The sequence below is a fragment of the Thunnus thynnus genome, chromosome 13, assembly GCF_963924715.1.
Source record: "Thunnus thynnus chromosome 13, fThuThy2.1, whole genome shotgun sequence".
NCBI classification, from domain to species: domain Eukaryota; kingdom Metazoa; phylum Chordata; class Actinopteri; order Scombriformes; family Scombridae; genus Thunnus; species Thunnus thynnus.
In genome coordinates, this window is record NC_089529.1 from 4,999,527 (window position 1) to 5,022,558 (window position 23,032).

General features: G+C 38.8%; 2 protein-coding genes across 2 annotated transcripts in view; both read right to left on the reverse strand.

Moving 5' to 3' along the window:
• uvrag (UV radiation resistance associated gene) overlaps positions 1–7,266 on the reverse strand; it is an 86,964-nt gene extending 79,698 nt beyond the window's left edge. Inside the window, exons 1-6 of the mRNA XM_067607397.1 lie at positions 6,924–7,266; positions 2,820–2,937; positions 2,133–2,167; positions 717–878; positions 357–431; positions 147–232 (exon numbers count right to left, since the gene is read on the reverse strand). Coding sequence (XP_067463498.1) covers positions 147–232; positions 357–431; positions 717–878; positions 2,133–2,167; positions 2,820–2,937; positions 6,924–7,073 — 626 coding nt within the window. The 5' untranslated portion in view covers positions 7,074–7,266. The remainder of the gene's footprint in view (positions 1–146; positions 233–356; positions 432–716; positions 879–2,132; positions 2,168–2,819; positions 2,938–6,923) is intronic.
• A 3,914-nt stretch (positions 7,267–11,180) lies between these two features.
• Positions 11,181–22,386, reverse strand: dgat2 (diacylglycerol O-acyltransferase 2). Its single transcript, XM_067607398.1, has 8 exons — positions 22,050–22,386; positions 20,228–20,356; positions 19,837–19,944; positions 19,053–19,123; positions 15,764–15,968; positions 15,179–15,353; positions 13,067–13,269; positions 11,181–12,781 (listed from the first exon to the last, which is right to left on the reverse strand). The coding sequence occupies exons 1-8, from the start codon at positions 22,087–22,089 to the stop codon at positions 12,627–12,629; spliced, it is 1,086 nt and encodes a 361-aa protein (XP_067463499.1). The 5' UTR covers positions 22,090–22,386; the 3' UTR covers positions 11,181–12,626.
• Between the last annotated feature and the right edge of the window lie 646 nt (positions 22,387–23,032).

Here is a 23,032-nt window from a genome sequence, read left to right on the forward strand (position 1 = left end):
GTTGAAGTCAACTGCACATGTCAAAAAAGATTATAGAGGAAATGCAGTCAGGTTGCTGAAGTGTAATGATGCAATAAATTTGGCGAAAGTTGAGACCTAATGATATGATAAGATGAAGTAATACTACTGTGCGGTATGAATCTTACCTGAGCAAAGAGAAAACGCTGTAGGAGTTCCTGACTGAACTCTGATCGACCTGAAGCAGACTGTTTTTCTTCCGCTCCGACTGATCCTGCAACAGCCACATGTCAGTGTTTCAGTGCAAAAGCCAAGCGGCGTCCAAATAAAGCTAATGAGATTAGGACTGGGTATTCCATTATAATGCGGAATCTCTGGAAAATGGACAAAGGCTGTACCTTATGATCAAAGTCAGCTGCATAGTAGCCATCATTCAATCCAAATATGATCTCATTTGGATTCCTGGATCGAATCTGTGGACAAAGCGAGGCAGTGGAGGCTCATTGTGGGGACAGAGACAGAGAGAACAAAGGACAGCAGGCATCTGGATGTGCATGAGATTGTTCTATCTGTTTACTAGCTTTGAAAACAGTCTCACTGTGAAAGAATGGCAATAACACTGGACTGGGAAAAATATTTTCTTCAAAATTTGATTATATACTGCACATGAAATATCTCACTAACAACAAAGCTTATTCCACATGGGGATCCTTATAACAAAATTGCATATTATGACGGTCTTGTGTGTGGTTGCTGACCTGCTGTCCTGTGTATCTGAGGCCATCCAGATTGACCTTCCATTCTATGAGGAGGTGGTACTGTTCTTCCTGTCCTCCCCAGATCCTCACCACGAAGCAAGACACTGAGGTGTCCAGGAGGTCTGGCAGCATTCCAAAATCCAGGCTCCGCCAAGTTGGATTCTGAACATATACACACACACACACACACACACACGTGAGGATAAGCAGTAACGTGGTGAGGATAACCTGTATAGTAACCGCACAATATTAGCTGATATAACACCCTTAAACAACAGCTACTGTTTAAGTCAGACCAGGACAAAATTTAAAATCAAAAATGTATGGTGCATCTGTCAAATTCAATGTCATAACGTGATCCCTATGTAATGTGAAGTAATTGAATCATCCTGTTCTGCATTAACCTTAAAGCCTGATCCCTACTACAGTATGTTCTCGCAGACTAACAGCACTGAGGTCGGGTTCTACAAAGCACTGTAGCCATTTACATCATTCAATTATGTACCATTTCCCTGCATCAGAGGGAAAATCTCTTGCTCTGTGGGTCACTTTCAAGGGCAGGCAAGAGAGGAATGTTAAAAGTAGAAGTACAATCCATCAAGGGGATTGGAAAACAGAACTAGTGAGAGTCACCAGAGGAAGCAAAGGGGCACAGCAGTTAGAATGAAAAAAAAACAGGAAGACCAACAGGAAGCATTTCCCAAGACGAATATCGAGTGGAAGGAAACAGAATACAAGGGAACTAATGTCAGCAAGGATGTTAAATTCAACAGGAGGAAGTCGGGCTAAGAGATGACAGGAGTCATGACTCCTGCAGTGCATTATACAGTCTGTCTGCTGAGGGTACTGAACAGTATGCCTGGAAAGCAGCTTAGGTCAGCTCATGACTCGGCAGCAAGGCTAACAGTAATGGCTTGATATGCTTGGCTGCTTCTGTAGCTTCGTGCAGAGCTGCATCTGCCACACAAATAAGAGTGGGAACAGCCAAAAATCACATGGTAGTATACATCTGGATCACTTACACAACTGACAGATGCTTACAGAACAGGAAAGAAAGTTGCGTAAGGGAACAGCACATAGGCTATCATATCTGATTCATGTTGATGTAAGTCTGGCATTTTATTCAACGCAGCATGTTTCACAGCACAGCATTGTGACTTCAGTGTTTGAAAATTAGTTAAAGTAAGGCTACAGTGAAGTCCATGGGGTGACTAAATGTGTGCTTGGCAGGTAAGCAGCAGGTATAAATGCCCGCCCTGGCATCTTTAAACTACAGGAAGCTTGTCTTCTTTCATTATGGCACTACACATAATGACCAGTCTATTAACACAAATTGCAACAACAGGCTGCAGGTAATGACAACATCCAGAACCTTTCCCAGGCAGACATGAAGAGTTCGAACGTTAGCATACTCACCAGTGAGTCTCGTATGACTTCACTCTTGTAAAAATCTAAAAAAGACATCGAAGAATGCTGATTAAAAGAAGGTAGAACACACACATGCACCATCAATGAGGGAAAATCAACCCTAAAATACGATTCACAAAAGCTCAGCTTCAATTTGTAAATGTAAACCAGTGACTGCTGAACAGCAGATAGACAAGACTGTAGTGATAATGTAGGGATAAAAGCACCTGAATGGATTATCTCTACAAAGCCCACAACATCAGTCACTGGGTCATTTGATAACCAATTTTGCCTTGTAGATACTAACTTTAGTGTCCAAAAACATGTGAATAGTGAAATGTAAATTCTATTTAATTCTATTATGTTAATTTTCCTGTTCCAGACAAACATACAGTTGCTTGAGATGCTGACTGAATTATTTAACCATGACAAATCATATAATGACATTTTACGCAATCTGTGTTTGGCAATTTGACAACCTTAGCCATTTTGAACATGTGGTGGCTTCCTTAGCTGCACATATGGGGTAGAAAGGATTTCTTTTTGCAAATATGGCACAGAGAAATATCATGTGCATAATCATTTTTTTAGTGTCAAAGGTAATAAATTGTGATATTGTAGAAAACACCGAATACTGTTACCAACTAAAGGAGGGCCGGTGTGGCAGGTGTGTGTGGAAGGGGTGTTAACACTGACCTCTAGATATGCGGTCTCCTATACAGAGGTGGAGGGTGAAGTACGTGTCCAGCAGTGGGGAACCATTCTTGTTGACGATGTTTCTGGCTGCGATGCTCCGGAGATGACGCAATCGTCTCTGTTTTACAGAGGAAAAATACAGAAAGAGATGGACAGAGAGTGAGAATAGATTGAGATTAGATTGTATACATCAGAGTTGTTGTATTCTGTTTCATTCTGATCATGTGACGGTGGTTGAGAAATACTATCTAGGCTGTTGAAGACACAGAACCCTCACTACTGTAGGTCCCTGGACAAATAAGAAAAATTCCCTATAGAAATCAGTCAATATGACATCATCTCTCTAATATATACATCCTGAAATAGCAGTTATTTCTCATGCAGAGAGGTACCACAAGCTGTGACAGTCTGTCAGATCTCAGGAGTTCAAATAATAGAGGCATGACGTCTTCATGGTAGAAATGAGGAGCCAGTTAACTCGACAGGCATGGTCAGTCATGACAGTCACATGAGAAATGTATCACTGTTTGTAGCTGTTAAACAATTTATCACAGAATCAATATCTATCACAATGAGCCAAATACAGAAAAAGCCATCACTTATAAACACGGGACACACAAAACAAAAGTCAGTTCATCTGAAAGCATACCAGTGAAGCCAAGTTAAGTAAAGGTTTTAGAAAGATAAATGCCTACATGATTGATTACTAAAACTCTAAAACAATCCACCAACACTCAACATCTGCATTGTTTGAATATTAACCCAAAGACTTGCTTCTGAAAACCTCCATGCAGAAGATGGTACCTACTCTTGTAAAAAAAATGTAACATTAAATAGGAGATGATGATAGACACACGAGGCCCAGAGTTGCCATTTGGGTTCCCGCTTCAGGCAAACACGTCACTACAGCACAGCTTCTCCCTTGGTCAGCAGGCCCAGCCTCTCTCCTGTAGTCATACTGAGACTAAATCTAAGTCATGGGATTCCCTATACGATTAAGATCCACTGAAACAAAAACACTGATTGTTCCAAAAGGGACTTTTGACTCCCCCTTAAAAATGTCAGTGCATATTTCTGAATGGGCTAACATGGACCACAGGCAGAGAGAAAGGCTTGTGAGTACACTTGTGTAGTATGAAACTACTGTGGTGGGTCAGGCTCTCTCAAACAAAACTACACTAACATCAGAGCCCCTATTATAGACTAGTAGCTCAGGCAAAGATTATAGTAAGAGCTACTATTAGTAGAGCACATGTCATAAAATGATCAAAAAAGTCTAATGGTGGTATGCGACAAAGTGATTAGCTAGTCACAAGGCTTCTGTTGAACATGTGTAATACATGGACACACAGACATCAGAAGTGGACTGAACTAACTAAATCAAAGCTCTGGCTTTTAACAGTCGGTGAAACAGAGTTGTATTCTGTAGGTAGAGGATTCTCTCAAAATGATCTGAGTAGACCTTTTATAAAACTACACCCTGAAACAGAATTCATATACATTCAGTTGCCTGTAAACTAAGTACCCTAAGTGCACTTGGCTAAAACTAAAACAGTCTAATGAACAGTCCTGCAAGAAATCCTAGAGTAGGGCTGCAACTAGCTATTATTTTCATTATCGATTAATCTGCTGATTCATTTTCTTGATTAATCATTTTGTCTATAAAATCATCAAAAAATCGTCTAATCACTGAGGCTCTAGTTTAGAGGTGTTTTTGCACTTATTCAACTTCATGGTCTTTTGCAGCTGTAGTTTGTGCTGTTATTGAATTGTAATGTATTATACTGAGAAATGTTTCTAATATTTAGCCTGACCTCATCGATATGTCATTGAGTCAGCAAGCTGTAACTAATAAACTGGCATCTGAGTCTATGATATTGCTATGAACATGCATAACTTGATTAATATGTGCAGGCAAACCTCTCCAATGGCTTGAAAAATACAACTTGCCAAATCATGACTATTTTGTTCAATATTTACTTGTATCACTTAATAGAATCAATTAGTTTTGTATTAATCAATTAGTTTTAATGTATTTATACATACATATATTCTTTTTTTGAACATTCCTTGTGTGCGCATGTCCACTAGAAACATCAATACTTATCCATGTATTATAATACATTTGTTTTACTCTAGTACTTGAGAAATATAACAATGCTGTGACATTTGATTTAGTCCATATCACACAGCCCTACACCTGAAAGCAGGTTATTTGTAGTGCTGCAGCTCTGAAGGTTCAGAGGCTTCAAGGATTTTTAATGATCAATGACAGTTTTCATACCAGGTTTATGTACAGAAATCACAAGCCTGAGTTAAGCCAATGAGTCAGTAGAACTATGCTACTGGGATATTGTTTTACTATGGAGCTCCACTGGAGGGTGTGGGAAGATGGACAATTTGATTAAATAAACCTAGAAAGATGGTTTTATGCATTTTAAGGATTTAGCTAATGTGTGTATCCACAACAATTTCCGATGAGTGCAGCTTTGGTTCAAATCACCAAAATGTACTTGCAATCAGTAATAAGAAATGCAAATGTCATAGCTTTATGGACTTATAAAGTACATGTGGCCACAGATCACTCTTGTAAGAGAGCACATGACATGAACTAAAGATAACAATGCAAAAGTGCTTTTGATTCTTTTTAAAGGGTCAGTCCAAACTACAAAAAGACACATAGACTGTATTTGCTACTTACCTCTAGTGGCAGACTAGTCATGCAAATAGTTTGGGGTTTTATCTGCTGAGGTTTGGAGGATTCTGTCTCTGAGATTTCGGCTGCCATGTCAATACAATTGAAGTGAATGAAATTCCACTGCAGACAAGGTTTTGAAATGTAATTCTTCAATGCTTTAGGGAGCACAAACAAAAGTCCCTTCCTCTCTATTGCATCAGTGCAGATGATTCAGAGGCAGAGAAGTTAAAATCTCAACACATGAAACTGAAAGAGTTACATTTAATGGTGTAAAAGCAAATGAAACTGAAGGCCCAATATATTTTTTCATGCTCTATATGTACACTGTATGGAGTAGGTCACACTAATAAGCAAAGAAAGTTAAGAATAATAATAATAATGATAATAATAACTATAATAATACTTAATTTGTAACGCACTTTTCATTCGTAGTGAATCTAAATGTGCTACAGCATTAAAAATGTAAAACACACAACATAGATTTGTCTCAATGGGAAGTTCAGCTCTCCAGTGAGACAATGGAGAGCTGAACTTCATGCTGGTGGAAACCACATAATGAACCCCAAAAGAATACAAAACCCAGCAGGAGAGCTGGCTGAACGAAATGGTGCAGCTGGTTTTGTGCAGATTAGATATCGACCCCCTAAATATTCATGTTTATGTATATATTTACTATTCTCAGCTTAACAACAATGCTCAACATGGATAGCCTGTTTCTCACTGTAATTAATGTCTGGCTACAAGACAAAATAACAGGGGTGGTAATAATGTGTGTCTCTGAGAGACTGTTATGGACCGATGTCATAGTCTGAGGTTAGTTTTGTGAACTGTCAACTTTAATACATGTCGTTTCAGAATGAATGAATGAATGAATGACTAGTAAATTATTTTTAAAGCTTCCATAGAATCCCCCGTTCTAACTAAGCATAAATGTAATTTGTTTATGGTCTATACCGTTTTCAAATCACAATAAAACAGGTGTATGAAACAATGTAATGACACATGCTCCTCTTTCCCTTCAGCTGATCTGTCACCTGCCTGCTGACATAACACCAAGTTTAAGTTGCCACCATTAGCAGAAGCATTTAGCCTCTTTCACAACTGAAAGTGTATGACGATACATACCCTTAAAATACAGCAACACATTTACAAAAACTGGGCTCAAACATGCCTAACATCAGCCCAAATGGTTTTACTGTGTCTAGAGTGTCGGTAGAGTTCAGTTAATTTACAGTTAGATAGCTAACTGTAGGCTAGCAGTTAGCCTGACAGGCCCGCCGTGTTTCTTCATGCAGCAGCTGTTACTGACGCTGTAAACTACAACATAACACAGCTAGGTCCAACCTTTCCTGAGCTCATCTGAACGTTGTTGGTATCAACATGAGCTCAGAGGCTTTCGTAGTTACCTGCTGGGATGTGAGCTCTACATGTAAGGCTCGAGAAGATGAAGCTCCAGAGTTGGTGACAGAGGCGGCGGGGATGGCGAGAACCCGGCCGGTGATGGAGTTCATCCTCCCGTCGGCATCTAGAGACTCCCCCTCATTCAACAAAAACATCCCATCCTCGACATCAAGGAGACGCGGTGTAAAGTTTAACGAGCTCTAGATATCTCAGCCAGAGACACACGGGCACGGCTGTTTATGCAGGTGAAAGCGCTACGACAGCTGTCAGCTAACCGACGGGACGTAAACAAAGTGCAGGCTCGACGGACAGCTACGACCTGCGTGAGGAGGGTCACGTGACTAGAGAGACTTTTTTTTTTTTTCCATCTCTTTATTTATAGAAAGCGTCACTGACAACATGTGACATTAAGACAATAAGAGAAAACACTTAGGCATCAGAATGAAACAGATAACAGGCATGACTTCACTTTCAATTGTTTTATACATTCAACATGGTAACTGTACATAGAATAAAAGTAATAAAAAAATAATAAATAAATAAATAATATAAAATGATCAGATTTCTTTAAAAAAAAAAAAAAAAAAAAAGAATCTTGGAGCATACTAACAGTATGAGCACATTTCTTATTGTTAATAAGTTGGATAGACTCAAAATACTTTCTAAATCCAGTCATGAAAAGTTCAAAGGATGGGCGAGACCTCGAGAAGTTGGATTATGGATGTGAAATTTTCCCAGTAAAATTAATAAATTGACAGTCGGCTGAACTTTCTGATTATTGTTGAGCTAACGAGCTAATCCACTGGCTTATTTATTACTGGATGACAAGTGTCTGAGCCAATGATGGATAGGTTTGATCTTTTTTTTTAAAATAGAGGGTTTTTTTTATCTGTACTGCTCAATTAGAGAATACAATGAAGTGATATTATTCTGTTTTTTTTATTTACCTAATTTCATAGTTCTTTCCTTTCTGAGTGCACTCCTGGTCCCAGGGGAGTTATGGAGGGATAAGGAGTGGGTATCATGCAAGGTAATGTCTGTGTGAGTTCGGTGTGTTTGTACATGTGTGTATATGTTTATATAAATGCAAAAACTCCTTAAACAAAGTTATAAAAAAGTAGGAAGCAGTTAATTAATACGTTTATTTTAAAAAAAATGTAAACACAATACTGTATTACCCAAATCAGCTAAAAAGAAAATATGTTCTTCAAGAATACAGAGACGAAGAGGCAAGGAAAATAAGGAAATATAAGGAAATCCTACTTAAAGCCAAAGAAGTGGCATTTAACATTTTGAATGACATGTATCCATCTAATCACTTCTTGCATGAAAGATTGAATTGGATAATTGGAATAACAACTCACGCGGATTCTGTGAGAGAATATATTGAGACTGTAGGATATATTTTCTTCCAGGGTGAATCTATTGCTGCACCCTCTAAATGTGATTAAAACTGGAGTACTTATGAAGGAGAAAAACTTGGATTTTCTGGTAATCAACCTCACTTTATTGGATAAACACTTCATTCATGGACGTAAATATTTAAAGGTTAAGCGAGATGGAAGAATGAACGAAAGCTTTTTGCAAAATCTCTTCAGTGCATGACGGACAACAACGGCCTGAAACCTTTTTTCTTAATTGGACTTGTTAACTTTTTTTTCTTTTTTGTCTTTCGTACTGTTCCAACACAAATGTATATTTTGTATTATTGAAATATGCCATAAAGGTTTGTGAATTGAACTTTTTGCATTATTACAATCACAATTTGTCAAAACTAACCAGAGATGAAAGAATTGATTGAAAATGATTAACAGCTTTAGAGTATCTATCTCTTTTGTGTTATTTATTTTGCAAGGACAGCTATGTTTGTTCTTTACTGTTGACTTTTTTCTACAGAGCAAGTACACCAGATAGTCACGTGACCCCGGCCTTGCAGGTCGCGGCGGTCAATCGAGATTCTCCCGTTTTACTACACCGTAATCCGTCTCCGGTTGGGAGGCGCCACACTCACACTGGTTATTGGCTCAAACCAACATCCGCCATTTAAAGGCGGTGCGTACTACTGAAAACTCCTGTTATTATTGGTTTTCTTATCATTTGTCCCTGGAAATCTCCATTAGAGCCAGAAAAAGAGCAATTCAAACTCATATTTTGCTGTCTATCTCAGGGGCTCTCACCAGTCTGTCATTGACCTCCAAATAAACAAACATTAACCCAACAGCAGATAAAAAAGGGGAGCTTAATGGGCACTAGTACTGAGTGAGAAACATCTGATAGCAAATGTCAGAATGTGTTATCTTTTTTAGAACATCTGAGCACTAGATCAGTAACATTAAATTATTCCTCATCTAGCAGATGGGACGAGAAAAAGACTCCAGGAGGCCCCTGGCCCCTTTTGGTGCTAGAAGTAGCCTACTGAGACTCTTTAAATAAGAGTAGCAGTGACATACCGTAAAAATATTCTTAAAGGTCCTGCATTCAAAATTAGACTTGAGTAAAAGTACAGAAGTATTATCAAAATGCACTTAAAGTATAAAAGAAAATAATCATGATATAGAATACTCATTTCAGAGTGTACATCATCGTAAATATACGGCTATATGATATTGGATTATTATTATTGATGCATGTATGAGCAGCATTGTGGTGTTTTAGCTAATTTTGTAGTCAAGGTACAGATAATAGCTACCTTATATACTGTCAGGTAGTTAAATCAGTAATAATGTATCTGATGTAAGCTCATCATGTTTTGTATGTAAAATGTGTATCTGCACTGTAACAACTAGAGATGTCAGTTAAATGTAGTGGAGTAAAATCACAATATTTCTGTTAATGTCACACATTAAAACAGTGTAAAATGGAAATACTCAAGAGTACAGTATTTGAGTAAATATACTTAATTACTGCTGGGTCCCCAACTTTTCGACATCTGACCAGCTGTGCATACCCTACTATATGAAGGATTTTATCACCTGACTGCAGAATATTGAGCAACCATCGGGGGGCAGCCTCAGACACATAGAGCAGTGCTGTGTCCCATCAGGGTCATTGGACTTTACAAGAAGCATTGACTGTTCTGCCTTAAATCATCATCTGTCTCCAGTATTTGGCCTGTTGAACAACAAAAAGTTATTCTAAATATAATTGATACTGTGATGGTCAAGTTGTTCATACATTTTTTACACTGAAGATTTTCCTTTTTTTATTAATCAATATCAATATTATTATTTTATTTATTTAAGCTGTATTTAATCGGTTAGTCTCGTAGTCTCAATATTGACCAGTTTACAGTGGTGGAGAGAAACTTGTACTTTCCTTGAGTATTTCCATTTTCTACTACCACTTATACCCCATGACATTTCAGTGGGAAATAATGTATTGTTTTTACACCACAAACTTTGTTTTACAGCTATAGTTACAGGTTACTTTGCAGGTTAAGATTTTTGCTTCTAAACATTATCAATTTCTAGAATATAATGCATTGCTGTAGATTAAACAACATAACACTATATATATAAAGTAGTTAAATGGTTCCAACTCAACCAACTACAACATCAAAATGCTCTTTACACTTTAATGCATCAATAATAATAATATAATACAACACTCTGAAAGGGACTGTTCTGCAATCACTACTGTTACTTTTAATACTTTATGTATATTTCACTAATAACTCACCTGTGCGCTTGAGCAAAATTTTAAAAAGTGGACTTTCACTTGTAATAGAGTATTTTACACTGCGGTATTACTGCTTTTACTAAAGTAAAGAGTCTTACTTCTTGCACCGCTGCCAGTTTCAGTGCTATTATCAAACTTTACTCACCTGCCACTGAGCCTGTCAATACAAACTCATACTGTGCAGCCAAAAAGTGCTCAAACCCACACAGCTATGTTTTGTGGAGATCCCAAAGTTTAAACAGATACCAAATGTGCCAGAATTAAATTTGGTAAAAAATATTTCTATTTGATGGAATGATGCAGCCATAGAACAATGGAGCCTTGTATTTGAATATGAAACACAAATAGTGTTGTATAAGATGTTTCTAAACAGCTTTACAGCTACTTAAGGGGAAATTTGTAAGATAAGGAGTTAATCCTAACAATGAAGTATACACTGAATTATCTTGGGCATGTTTGTCCTACAAAGGCCCCACAGATGTCATAATCAAAAGGATGGTAGTCCTCTGAAGTAAACTGGAGAAAAGAACATGGCAGAACATCATGGAAAAGTGTCCAAAAACAAGACACACAACACACACATCTCCGTCTGAAAACATACAAAAGTTTAATTTAAATATCGGCAGGCAGATGATGTCATTCATCATATAGACAGGTCTCACTCTGTTTATTGCTTGCAAATTTATTGCACAGGGATTACACTGCTCTTTATAAGTCACAACGGTGAAACCGGAGGACATTCTTCTGACAATGACAATCTTATAATTCGCCATCCACCTTCATAACATGACACAAGCTCACTTATTTTGATGATTCCCAGTATATATCCCACACCCACATACTCTTATTTTAAATAAGTACGAGTGACACCCTCAAATATAATATATTACCAGCAATAAGGCATTATTGTCTGTCGTTCTTTCCTTTTCAATTATCACCCTTGGCACGGATACAAAGAGATCCACTGTACACTGGAATCATCAAACATCAGGATTTTCACCCACAAAACTACGTGATCTTCTTCAAATGCAGCTAAAAACTTCCCAAAACAGTTGAAGATACAAGACATTGCTGTAGTTTTCGCTGCATAGAAAAGACACACCCATCCAGACCTGGACACCAGTAGGACAAGAAAGGAAAATCAAGCCAAGCAGCACAACGACCGTCTTGGATAATTCTCATATCAAAGGCATTTTTCTTGAGACAAAAAAACCTCAGAAGGTAATCAGCAATACAAAAAGTGCATCAGAAATATTCATTTAGAGACAAGCACTAAAATGGGCTTTTTTTTCCTCTCTGCAGAATACAATTAATACTTTATGGCATCATACAATCACAGGCACATGTATTGTGCATTCACAATATGAATCTACCGAGTAGAATTCCTTCATTTTCAGCTTTCATGCATTAGAAACACATGTGTGTGAGGGGACAACATAGGTCTTTGGCACAATTAACCTTTGGGCTCATTATCCCATTAATAAAGTAGTACCTTTCATTTGCATTGTTTGTGCGTTTAGCATATAATAGGATCATAAAAGGGACAATTACTTGAATGAATGAGTTAACGAAAACATTGGCACTTCTTTTAAAGTCCTGCATGTTACCTTCCAGCTCCATCTAGTGGAGCCCCCTCTGCACTGATAAGACAGCCCAAACTTGATGCCTTCACTGAAAAATAAAAATAGATACAAAAGGCACATTTTGATGTGGGATTCAGTGAAACTTGTCTGTTGGTCCAACCAAGACTGTTTAACCTGGTGACAGCAGCAGGGAGAGGCCTCTATTTCTTCAACCCTGCCATTTCCTGAGAGGGAACTATGCCAGTGTTTGTGTGTATGTGTGAGACAACGCAGAAAGCAAAAGTTTCTTTAGCAAATGTGCTCAGGTGTAGAGTTTGGAATCCAAAGATGATCCAAACCGGGCACCAAGATTGGACAGGGATAGGGAGGGGAAGGGGGGCAGAGGGGTCTGAAGATGTTTCCACAGTTCTCCATGTTCAGAGCTTCCATGGGGCCCCCTTTGTTCTTTCACTGAATGTACAGGGGATCACTTTCTTTCAGGCCAAAGCGGGTCTTGTACTTGTCAAAAAGGCACTGCAGGGACTTAACATACATTGCATGGTACAGATCCACCATCTCATCAGTTGGATCCTCAATTTTTGGCACTGTGATTGGTTCCCCAACTATAATTAAAAAGAACAAGAGGAAGGTTAGAACAAAGGGTTAATCAAAGAAACTTAAATTGAAATTGTCAGAACCTTCAGTGTTAACCATTAATACACTCTTGAGGTTGGACAAAGCAAATATTGACCATCTGTTCTGTTAATCTGTTAACTGTTTGTTGGTCACTGTCCTGTATTAAACTGAACTGTAATAGCAGAGTTGTTGACATTTTTAAAGATAACCCTAATCTGTACATCTGCAAATCTGGATATACACGCAAACCAAACATTAGCAGATAAACTTGCCTATGGTGGTGATTGGCTTGCAATATGGTACGATGCCCCACGAGTTGCCAAAGATGAGGCCACATCCATGGAAAACGCACGGGGCAAAGCCTAAGATCTTCTGTAACCTCTTTTGGAGAGCTCTCCACCAGGTCCCCTCCTCGAAGATCACCTGCTTGTAGGCATCGTTTTCTCCAAAGGAATACACTGGAACCAAGTCAGCCCTGAGGAAGCAAAGAAAAATGTCCCCAATGCCAAGAATTAAAAAATCTATAACAATGAAAAGGTCCTAAGTGGCAGAGAAATCATTTGAGATACCTCTTTTCACTTTCTACACTGTTAAAACAAATTTTGCGGACTTGTTGCACCATTGTTTATATAGCCTAAATTATATGCCTTGATATTTTATTGTTTTATTACAGCCATATCTGTAAATCCCCTTGCTTTGAAAACAGGTATCATACTAGAAGGCTCAGTCTAATGCATGACACATCAGTGACAATCCAGAACTGAATAGTTTAGATTTAACACAGCGGTCTCTGCATCACATTGGCACAGTGCTAAAACAAAGTGAGGACAGTCTGGCTAAGTAGACTACATCATCACTGACAAGCCAACTGAAGTTGCAAAAGAAAAAAATCCAAAAGCAGCTGCTTTTGTTTAGGCTTGTATGAAACGTGTTAATCATCATGAATCAGTTTGCACCGTAGCTTACTTGTCACGTAGGCTGACTGTTTAAGCTTCCAGTTGCGAAAGCATAGACATTTTCCATATCTGGGTTAATAGTCAGCTTCATCATTAGTCAACAGTTAGTTGAGTCAAACAGTTTTTGTCTTGGCTAGATACAGTACAATTGTGAAAAGATTTATGTTATCAGGAAACATTGTGGATTTATATTCTGTCATGTTACATCATCAGCGGCCAGCTTGAAATGTAACATTTTACCTGTTCAGACTGACTAAATAGTTCACACAATTTTACTTTTTTCATTAAACCGATCCATAGAGCATCATCTACACCAGTGGTTCCCAACCTTTGGTTTGTGACCCTTAAAAAAACCAAAACAATACAAAGTCAACTGACAACCCTTCATTGAAGCTTATATATTTCTATGGGCTGTGAGTACCTCATAAAGTGATTTTACATTTACTCAGACTGTTTCATTTGAATATTTTCAAAATATTCAATATTTTCAAGGACTGAATCGATAAAAATATATTTTATATTTAGTATTTTACAAGAAATAAGAAAAAAGATAAATATCCCATAAAATAAACATAATTTTGTGGAGCAAACAAATATTGTTGTTCTTCTTGCCAAGTTTGTAGATCATCTCCCTGTGGGGTCCTGAGTTAAGAACCATTGTTCTATATCACTTGCCATCTGCAAAGTGGATTTTAAGACAGCAACCAGAAAATTCAGTGCACTGTAAACACATCTACTTTGAACAAGGTGAAAGAAATGAAGGTCTATTTTGTTAAATTTTTGATTATATAGCTTAGAATTGCACTTTTTACTCCATCTTCCTTATAAAAACAACTTGAGTCATTATTCAACTGGCTTTGGCATCAAAACCAAGCTGTAAAAGTTCCAGGAAGTGGACCCAATGTGGCCTCAACTCACAGCCTTGGCTTATTTCAGCTTACTTTCATGCTAACCTAGTTATGAGTGAAGTCCTACATAACTGCATGTCTTTTCTAGCACACTAAGCTTCTTTGGAAAAGGTGAACCCAGTGATAATCCTCAGCTATATTTAAGAGGGTATCAGGCTTGTTTGGGTTCACAGGACAAACCTGGACCACTTCCAGGTTATAGTACAGTTTGTTATTGTGATTAATGCGATGCTGTGGGCGTCCTGATGCCAGCTCTCAAACTCTGTCCAAAATGGTACCGAATGCCTCAAGGAGTTCAAAGCTTCATGAGGAACTGCACATTCATAGCAGATTTGCCAATGCTCTCTGTGAGGTAATTTCAACCTTTCTGCAAGTGATAATCTAGGTTTTATTCATTCCACTCAGTCACTGCGGCCCCGAGAGTAACATTTCCATGTTCAAAACAGAATTGGTCAAGGTTGTGTTTAGGCACCGTTACTGCACGTGTCCTTGTGTCTGAATGTTGTGCACTCAAGCTCACCCTTTCTGTAAGGCCACCCTCACGAAGCCTTTACGATTTTTAAGGGTGACAGAATTCATGCCCGGTGCACAGTGCAGAGACTCTGCTGCTCCTCCCACGACGATGACCACAGCGTTTCCCGTCCCGTTTCGAGACAGCAGGTAGTCGATAGAGTTCTTGTTCACTGGGCAGATTCCTGAGAGGAAGAAAAAAAAGATGTGGAAAGAGTATGATTACACTTGCAGTAAAGGAGCAATGAACTAGTTGTTAGGTCTGTTTACACCTACATACCACACAACAAGAAAGACCAAAATAAAATCCTATGAGGGCTGTTGGAACATTTTGAAACAACATGTACATGTACAATAACCTATAGTAACCTCAGAGAGTATAAACAGTATCTTTGGGCAAAGACGAAGCCCGAAGAGCAAACAGCCCTTCAGAACAGAACACCTAAAGCTCTATAAATCAGCAGCTCCAAGTAAATAGAAGCCCTTTCTGCTGTGCAATAGGACAAAGGTCTGGTCTCTTACAGATACAGTTATCAGCATTAGCAGACGTTTTAAGAACTCAAGTGAGACCCCACGGCTTGTCAAATCATCTCACCTCCAGACATCAGGTAGTCCCGAAGGACGGGCAAGCGGAAGTTCCCTGCCAGGGTGGCCAGGGAGGGCTTGATGCCTGGGAATTTCTTGGAGAAGCCTGTGGCCTCCGTCCCAAAGTTGCAGAAAGCACCGAAACAGAAGATGCCATGGGGATGGTAGCCAAATATGTAGTTCCGGCTGGGCAGCAAGTTGTGGGTTTTAATTAGCTGAAGGACAATAGCACAAAGAGGACCAGTGTGAGGCTGATTTCCATATGAGGGGCACATTGCTACTCCAGGAACATCTGATATGAGAAAGCCATTTTAGTGAGCATTATGGATAAAAGGCTTGAGAACAGCGGCTGTGTCCCAATTCCATACAAAATACAATGTATAGTATTGTCTACAGTACTACACAGTATACAGTGAACACTAATCTCATGCCTGGTGTTTTACTGGTTCCTGTCTCGTTGATTTTATATAACATATTGTTTTAAGAAGTGCTGTACAAATAAACTTATAATTATAAGAATTTGTATAGTATACACTTTTATACACTTAGTATACAAGACATCTACATACTTTACCATTCTATACCAACAGGGAATGATGTAGGGCTCCCACTAAAAATCATTTTTGTTTTTAATTTGCCAATTATTAATCAATTGCTTGGTCTATAAAATGTGAAAAACACTAATCACAGTTTGCTAAAGCCCAAAGTGACATTTTAAGTTCAAAAGCTTTGTCTGACCAACAGCCAAAAAACCCCCAAAAATTCAATTTACAATGTTTTAAAAGCAGAAAAGCAACTAATCTTCATATTTAGGAAACTGGAATCATGAATGTTTGTCATCTTTGCTTGAAAAATGACTTAAATGATAAATACAATTTTATTTTTAATTTTCTGTCAATGGATTATTTTTGTTCAGCTCTAAAACGATGCAATGAAAGCACTGTGCAAATGCAAACTGCAAATTTAGAAAGTCACTTTCAGTTAAAAACTTAACAGAGACGGGAAAATGTTTTCTTTTTTTTCCAGCTGTGAGCAGCGTGCAATGCATTCTGAGAAAATGGTGTACTTAACAGCACACTCAAAAATCTGGGTTTTTTAGTCTGCATACTGACTGTTTAAAGTATACAGCACGAATTCGAGCAATATGCTTTATCTATAATTTCAGTAGTTTAAGCATGGTGTTCTGCATTACATAACATACTTGTAATAATAATTACTTTCTTTATGACATTTTCAATCCATAAATACATAACTGCCACTTTCACTGTACACGTGTATGTATGCATTTGTATATGCATGTGATGATGTGGAATATACTTTTGTCATTTTTCCAGTGTAGACACACTATTATACTCAAAACCTGCTTAGAGTTAGTATGTAGAATTAGTATGTAGTATGGATTTAGGACACCACATGTGTTTCAGTAGAACAAGGACGTCCTTATCAGCTAAAACTCTACATGACTCTGCTCTGTCTGCTCAAGTGCAGTCATAAAATAATGACCTAGTACACATCTTGTGCATCTGTTCAGACTGGCAGCAATAAAGTAGAACTCTAAACATTCAGCATTATTTTAACAAAAGAATGGCAAAGAATGTTCAAATGGTTTCACATTGAAGTTGTAAAACTGAAGAAGAAACTCATAAGAAAATGTAACTGTGCACTGATCTGCACTGTAGACTTAGATCCATCACAATGTGTACACAAAGCTCCCTCAGTAGCTAGTCAAACACAACAGTTACATAACCACATTAGCAAATGAGATCACATTCAGGATCCCCATAGTACCGCAGGACTCCACCTGGCTGGCATGGCAGATGTGAAGAGATAACAGTGGGACCGAGAGAGAGACTGCTGACATTTCACACTTCTAACTGTATAGTTGGAGGAGACAGGACTAGATTCACTGGTCACTGCGAATAAGCATCAATATTACAGAGGAGTCTTTGTTTCTAGTGTTAAGATTTGCACAGACTTTCATGTAACTGTTTTCATAACAGTCACACTCCCAACTTCCTACAGTCCTCCATTCAATTTAAAGGCTGGTTAGACTTTGTCCAGAAGGGTTCCAACTCATATGAATAATAGTCATATGTAGATAAAGAACAATAGATAGAGAAGTCTTGCCCTATAATAAATTGATGCCCCTGCAGTTATAGTAAATTCTGGTTATTTTGAGCTATGGGACAGTAAAACTCCCACTTAATGCACCTTTAAACTGAACTGCTACCAGAGATGAACCTTCAACTACAGACTTCAGCATATGTCGGTAGCCAGTAACTAACATTTCAACACTGAAAACTTTTCACACCAGCAAAAAACATCTAATTTATTTCTTGCAGCAATATTGAGATTTCATAAAGTGACACAGGAGAGCCAGCTGGCACCAAGTGTATGGGTGACCAAAGCATTATCTCATCAACCCATCTTGGTACACAGATCACACACAGCTACATGGCACACAGACTTACAGATCAATGTGACGAGCAAAGTTCAGCTGCAAAGAGTAGGACTTGAAATTCCTCCCCCTTGAGTTACTCAGCACTCTGGATTCTGCTCTGTATACAGAGGATAAGCTCATCAAAACCTGAGTAAAGTGATCACTGAAGTGGTTTCATGAACTGAAACATAGTCAGTGGTTGTTTTTTTTCTTTGATATCACAAGTAACACATATCTGTCTGAATAAAAGTGATGATGCAGAATATCTCAGACTCCTTCCCTTTAAAAAACACACTCCAACTTTGACTCTTGGCTTTTTCAATAGCAGTCATGCACAGCTACTTTTCTTTCCCCTGCATGCACTGTGTGTGTGTGTGTGTGTGTGTGTGTGTGTGTGTGTGTGTGTGAGTTTGCAATGATGCATTCCCCTTTAGCCTGGACCGGCATTGTCCTCTCATCTAAAATATGAAGTGACAGATACATGAGGAAAAAAAAAAAGAGCTGCTCCTTGGCCTATCAGGTGGGACAAAGTCTAAAACTCCCAACCAACGTCAAGCCCTCATCATAATCAACACAGGACAAGGAACAGCATGGAGCGGATAGCTGATACCCGATCCACCCCTGATAAACTTATCTATGATGTCAACCTGGTGTACGACTGGAGATCAATGAACTAGTTCAAATCATACAATAGTGACTTTGCTCAGCAGGAGCTATAAGACATGAGTGAACTTCTTTTGTGCAAAATCAGCAAAATGCACAGAAGCTGAGCAGGTTTCCAAGGTTCGCCCTTGAGTTTTCAAGGTTGGCGCTGGAGACATTAGCAATGGTGCATCAATAAATTGGCAAAGTTACATACCCTGACTGGGAAGTAGTCTCGGAAATATGTCCACACTGTCCAGTTCCTCACCCAAGAGGACCTCCTGCCGCCTGAGGAGGAAAATACAGATTAGATATCACTCCATTACACCTTGAAACTAAACGATTATTTTCATTAGCAATTAATGTTGATTGTTGTTGATTATCATTTTGATGAATTGATCATTTAGGCAATTCATAATTAAGTTTAAAAAGTGTTTTATTCGGCTAAAAAACAAAATAGTTATAGCAAAAATAGCAAATTCTCATATTTATTTTTATGAATAATAAATTCCTTAAACCATTGATCAATTACCCAAATTGTTGTCAATTAATTTTCTCTTGATTGCTGTGTGTTTCAGCACTACACAAACTCCCTCTAGCTTTACAATCACATGTAAAAAAAAAAAAAGCCCTGACAAATCTGTTATCTCAGATGCAAACCATTTCAGGCCAAAAAGAAACATTCAAACATTCTCTAAAACAGAATGCAGTCATTGTCTGTGCTTATCATTACAGAGTATGTTACCCACTGCTTACGTCATAGAGGTTAGTCCCCCCCTTTATTCATTTGCACGCTGATGTCCAAATCAAGTCTTTCATTCATTCACACCATTTGACATTTTAACCTTCACATGTAAATATCGACCAGTGTAGCATTTTTAGATGCAAAAATGCATCATCCAACCAATTCTTCATCATCATCAAACTAGAAGTCTTTCTTTACATGGGGGTCAAACTCAAACCATCACAGTGATTTTTGATTGACATCTTTAATGTATCACCTTGTTTCGGGGTGTTCCAGTCAACGATGAGCCAGGCAGTGTAAATGGCAGCGATAAGCCAGCAGTCAGTGCAGAACATGTAGATCAACAGCAGAGTGCAGCAAGCACCTGGAAGGAGAGAGGAGAGACGTTTGAGCAGAAAAGGACTGTCATACCTAAATGCGTTTAAAGGCTAAAATTTGTTGTCAATAATGGCAATCAGGAGAGAGAAATCCCAGGGGTCTTTAACAAGTATGTGTGCAGCTTAGTGATCTGACCTCCTTATTATGAGACTAATGAGACTACAAGCTAAATCTTCTAGGTTTCTTTGCTTTCTTATGGCTTAAATTAAACACGCAGCGGCACACACACACAAACACACACACTCTCTCTCTCTCTCTCTCTCTCTTACCCATGGTTAAGAAGCTGATGACCCACTGCAGCACAGAGATGACCTGCAGATGTTTCTCCATCTTGGATCTGCAGGGCCAAAAAGCCAATGGCAGGTCCTGCAGGGCAGAGAGGATGCTGGAGCCGGTACCTGGAGACAAAATAAAGAGACAACAGAGCAAAAAATTAAAAAAAAAAAAAAAAAAAAAGAGTTTAATCAAAGTTGTCAAATATCTATGTTGCTGGATTATTATTTAATACACAGTTACAGACATTTAAACAGAAGCACATGCTAATGAATCTTACTGAAAAGATGCAGTTAACACACTCCTAATAATACTTTCCTAGTGCCCGTGTGAACATTCCTAGAACATAGTGAGGATGATACGAGCAATCTGCCCTACTGTACATCAGCCTGCGTTACGGCCGAGCACAGACACACAGCCTCAGCTACTCACCAGCACTTTTCAATCACCAGCCCATGAAAGTAAAGCCTCGCAGCAACATGTGAAGAGATCGTGTGCAAAGAGGAAGCATAAAGTAACAGACACATTAGGGGCGACTAAAGCGCTCGAAGCACTGAGAGCCAATAAGAAGATCTCCCCTCCAGGAAAACACTGTCGTCTAATCCCATCTGTGCACACTGAAAATAACCCAGCACCAGGCTGCTGGTGGTAATACCTGTAAACTATGATGCTATGACTCCTTAAGACTATCACTGCTTGAATCTGCGCCAGTGACTGATGGAGAGAGACAGATTTGGCCAAGATACAATCTTTGACTAGTTCATAGCTACATCTGCCCACTTTAGGTCAAACTGGTCCCAGAGAGAGGAGTAAACAAACACCACCATGTCCTGCAGGTGGAGCAACCAGGTGGATCATGTGCTTTCTTTCAAAAGCCATCCTGTCTCTTACTGGTGTGTGTAGACTGTTGCATGACTTAAATATTGAAGAAATAAGCTCCACAGGGTTTACAAGTTACTGCACAGGTTCAGTGTAACTGCCTTACTGCACAGCTGGACTCATCTCCAGCTGCACAGTCCACTTCCACGGCCACTGAGACAGATGTTGACATGTTCCTGAGCTGTCACCATTATCAACTCATTTAAACTTCTTATATTTGTAAATTGAAAAATGTGAATTTCTGTTCCCACAGAGCAGAAAATTGTCACTTTCTCGGTAAAGCGGAGCTTGACAAGGCGAGGTTGCATCATAAAACCATGTAGCACATGTCGCAGAATAGTTTTTCCAGTTGAAAGATTCATTTTTTTTAGCACAGTCACAATTAATCCTTAATTTGACTAAACTTTAAAACATTTCAACTGCAGAAAAACTTGAAAATGTGAAAAATCAGGTTGCAAGGGAGACAGCCACAGACCACAACTCAATAATTGTGATAATGCGCAGTGAACGTCTCCCCTTCACTTTATTGTAAAGACTGTTTTATCCCCTATATTATCACTTGCAATTGCAGTTTCTTTGAGGTACATAATAATGATGTTTGCACTTTTTTTTTTTTTTTTGATTTTTTTAAATGTTAAAATGATTTTTGAAATTGTGATGAATATGACTTACCCACACTTAAAGGTCTGTGGCACTTCTGCTATATCCCTCTAAAATGCTTACTGTTGTTGTAATATTAGTGATGATATCATGTTGTTTGTATGGCTCCTTTTACAACAAACGTGCTTTACATGGAGCACAACGCTTGACTGATAAAAACTGGCGTGTTTCATGTCCTGCTGACCTCTTCCAGGAACGACTTCTGATTTGTTTGACCACCTATGTCTGTTTGCTTGCTGCAGCTCTTGTTCCAGCATATTCCAGCTAAAAGCGTCTTACCTTTGAGGACGCCTGAGTATGCAGCAAGAATGGTCTTCATAGCTGAGGCTTCTTGGATGGTGAGAGTGCCCGAAAAGAAGAGCTCAGATGTTTTTGCTTGCTGTCAAGATGATAGAAGTCCAACCTTACAGCCCCTCGGTCATGACTGCCTTCAACTGCACAGACTGAAGCGCCGAGCGGGCATTTAATGAGTGCGGGGAGGAGCCACAGACGGAGACAAGTGAGTTGAAAAATGTATTAGTAATGTTCCAAGGAGTCTGCGGACGTGAGGGCGATCTCCCTGTTCAGCAACACGTAGGCCTGCAGGTGGGAAGCGGGGAGCAGCGGTGTGTGGCTGCTGAGCCTCACTCTCTGTATTTAAGGGCGCAAGTCACGTGCATGAACTGTGAAAAATACCTAGCAATTATTGACCATTCCTGCCCCTCACCTCTGCATCAGGTGTAAGCCGGAATCTTTCGGTTAAATGAGACATGTGAGCTGTGTTTCTGTCATAAACGGAAATGCCATATTTTAATATTCCCACAGCACGATATTTATTCTGTCAGAACTTTGAAAGTAGAAGATAATTTTCTCCTAATTTTGTGTGTTCAACAACAAGAATACTGTGTGTGTGTGTCCGACTATATGATTTTTTTTCTGTTAGGGGATCACTGTAAAACATGTGTTTTCTTATATGGAAACGGCCATTAGTTTTTATTCCTCTTTCTTGTTTATGTGATGTTTCCCAAGGTCAGTCTATAGGAACAGACCATAAGGGACAGTACAAAAATGATAGGGCTGGGGAGTGGTGCTGAATCCTATATTTCATTTGCTCAGAAAGCAAGACCCTCCCCAGTGTAATATTTTCATCTAACCCTCCCCTTCACTTAGAGCAGTGGTTCTCAAACTTGTTTAGGTCAAGGACCCCTAAACTGACACAAATTAGACCACAGACTTCAATTTAATAAGATTTTGTCCCAGGGTCTCCCATCTGATGAGACTTT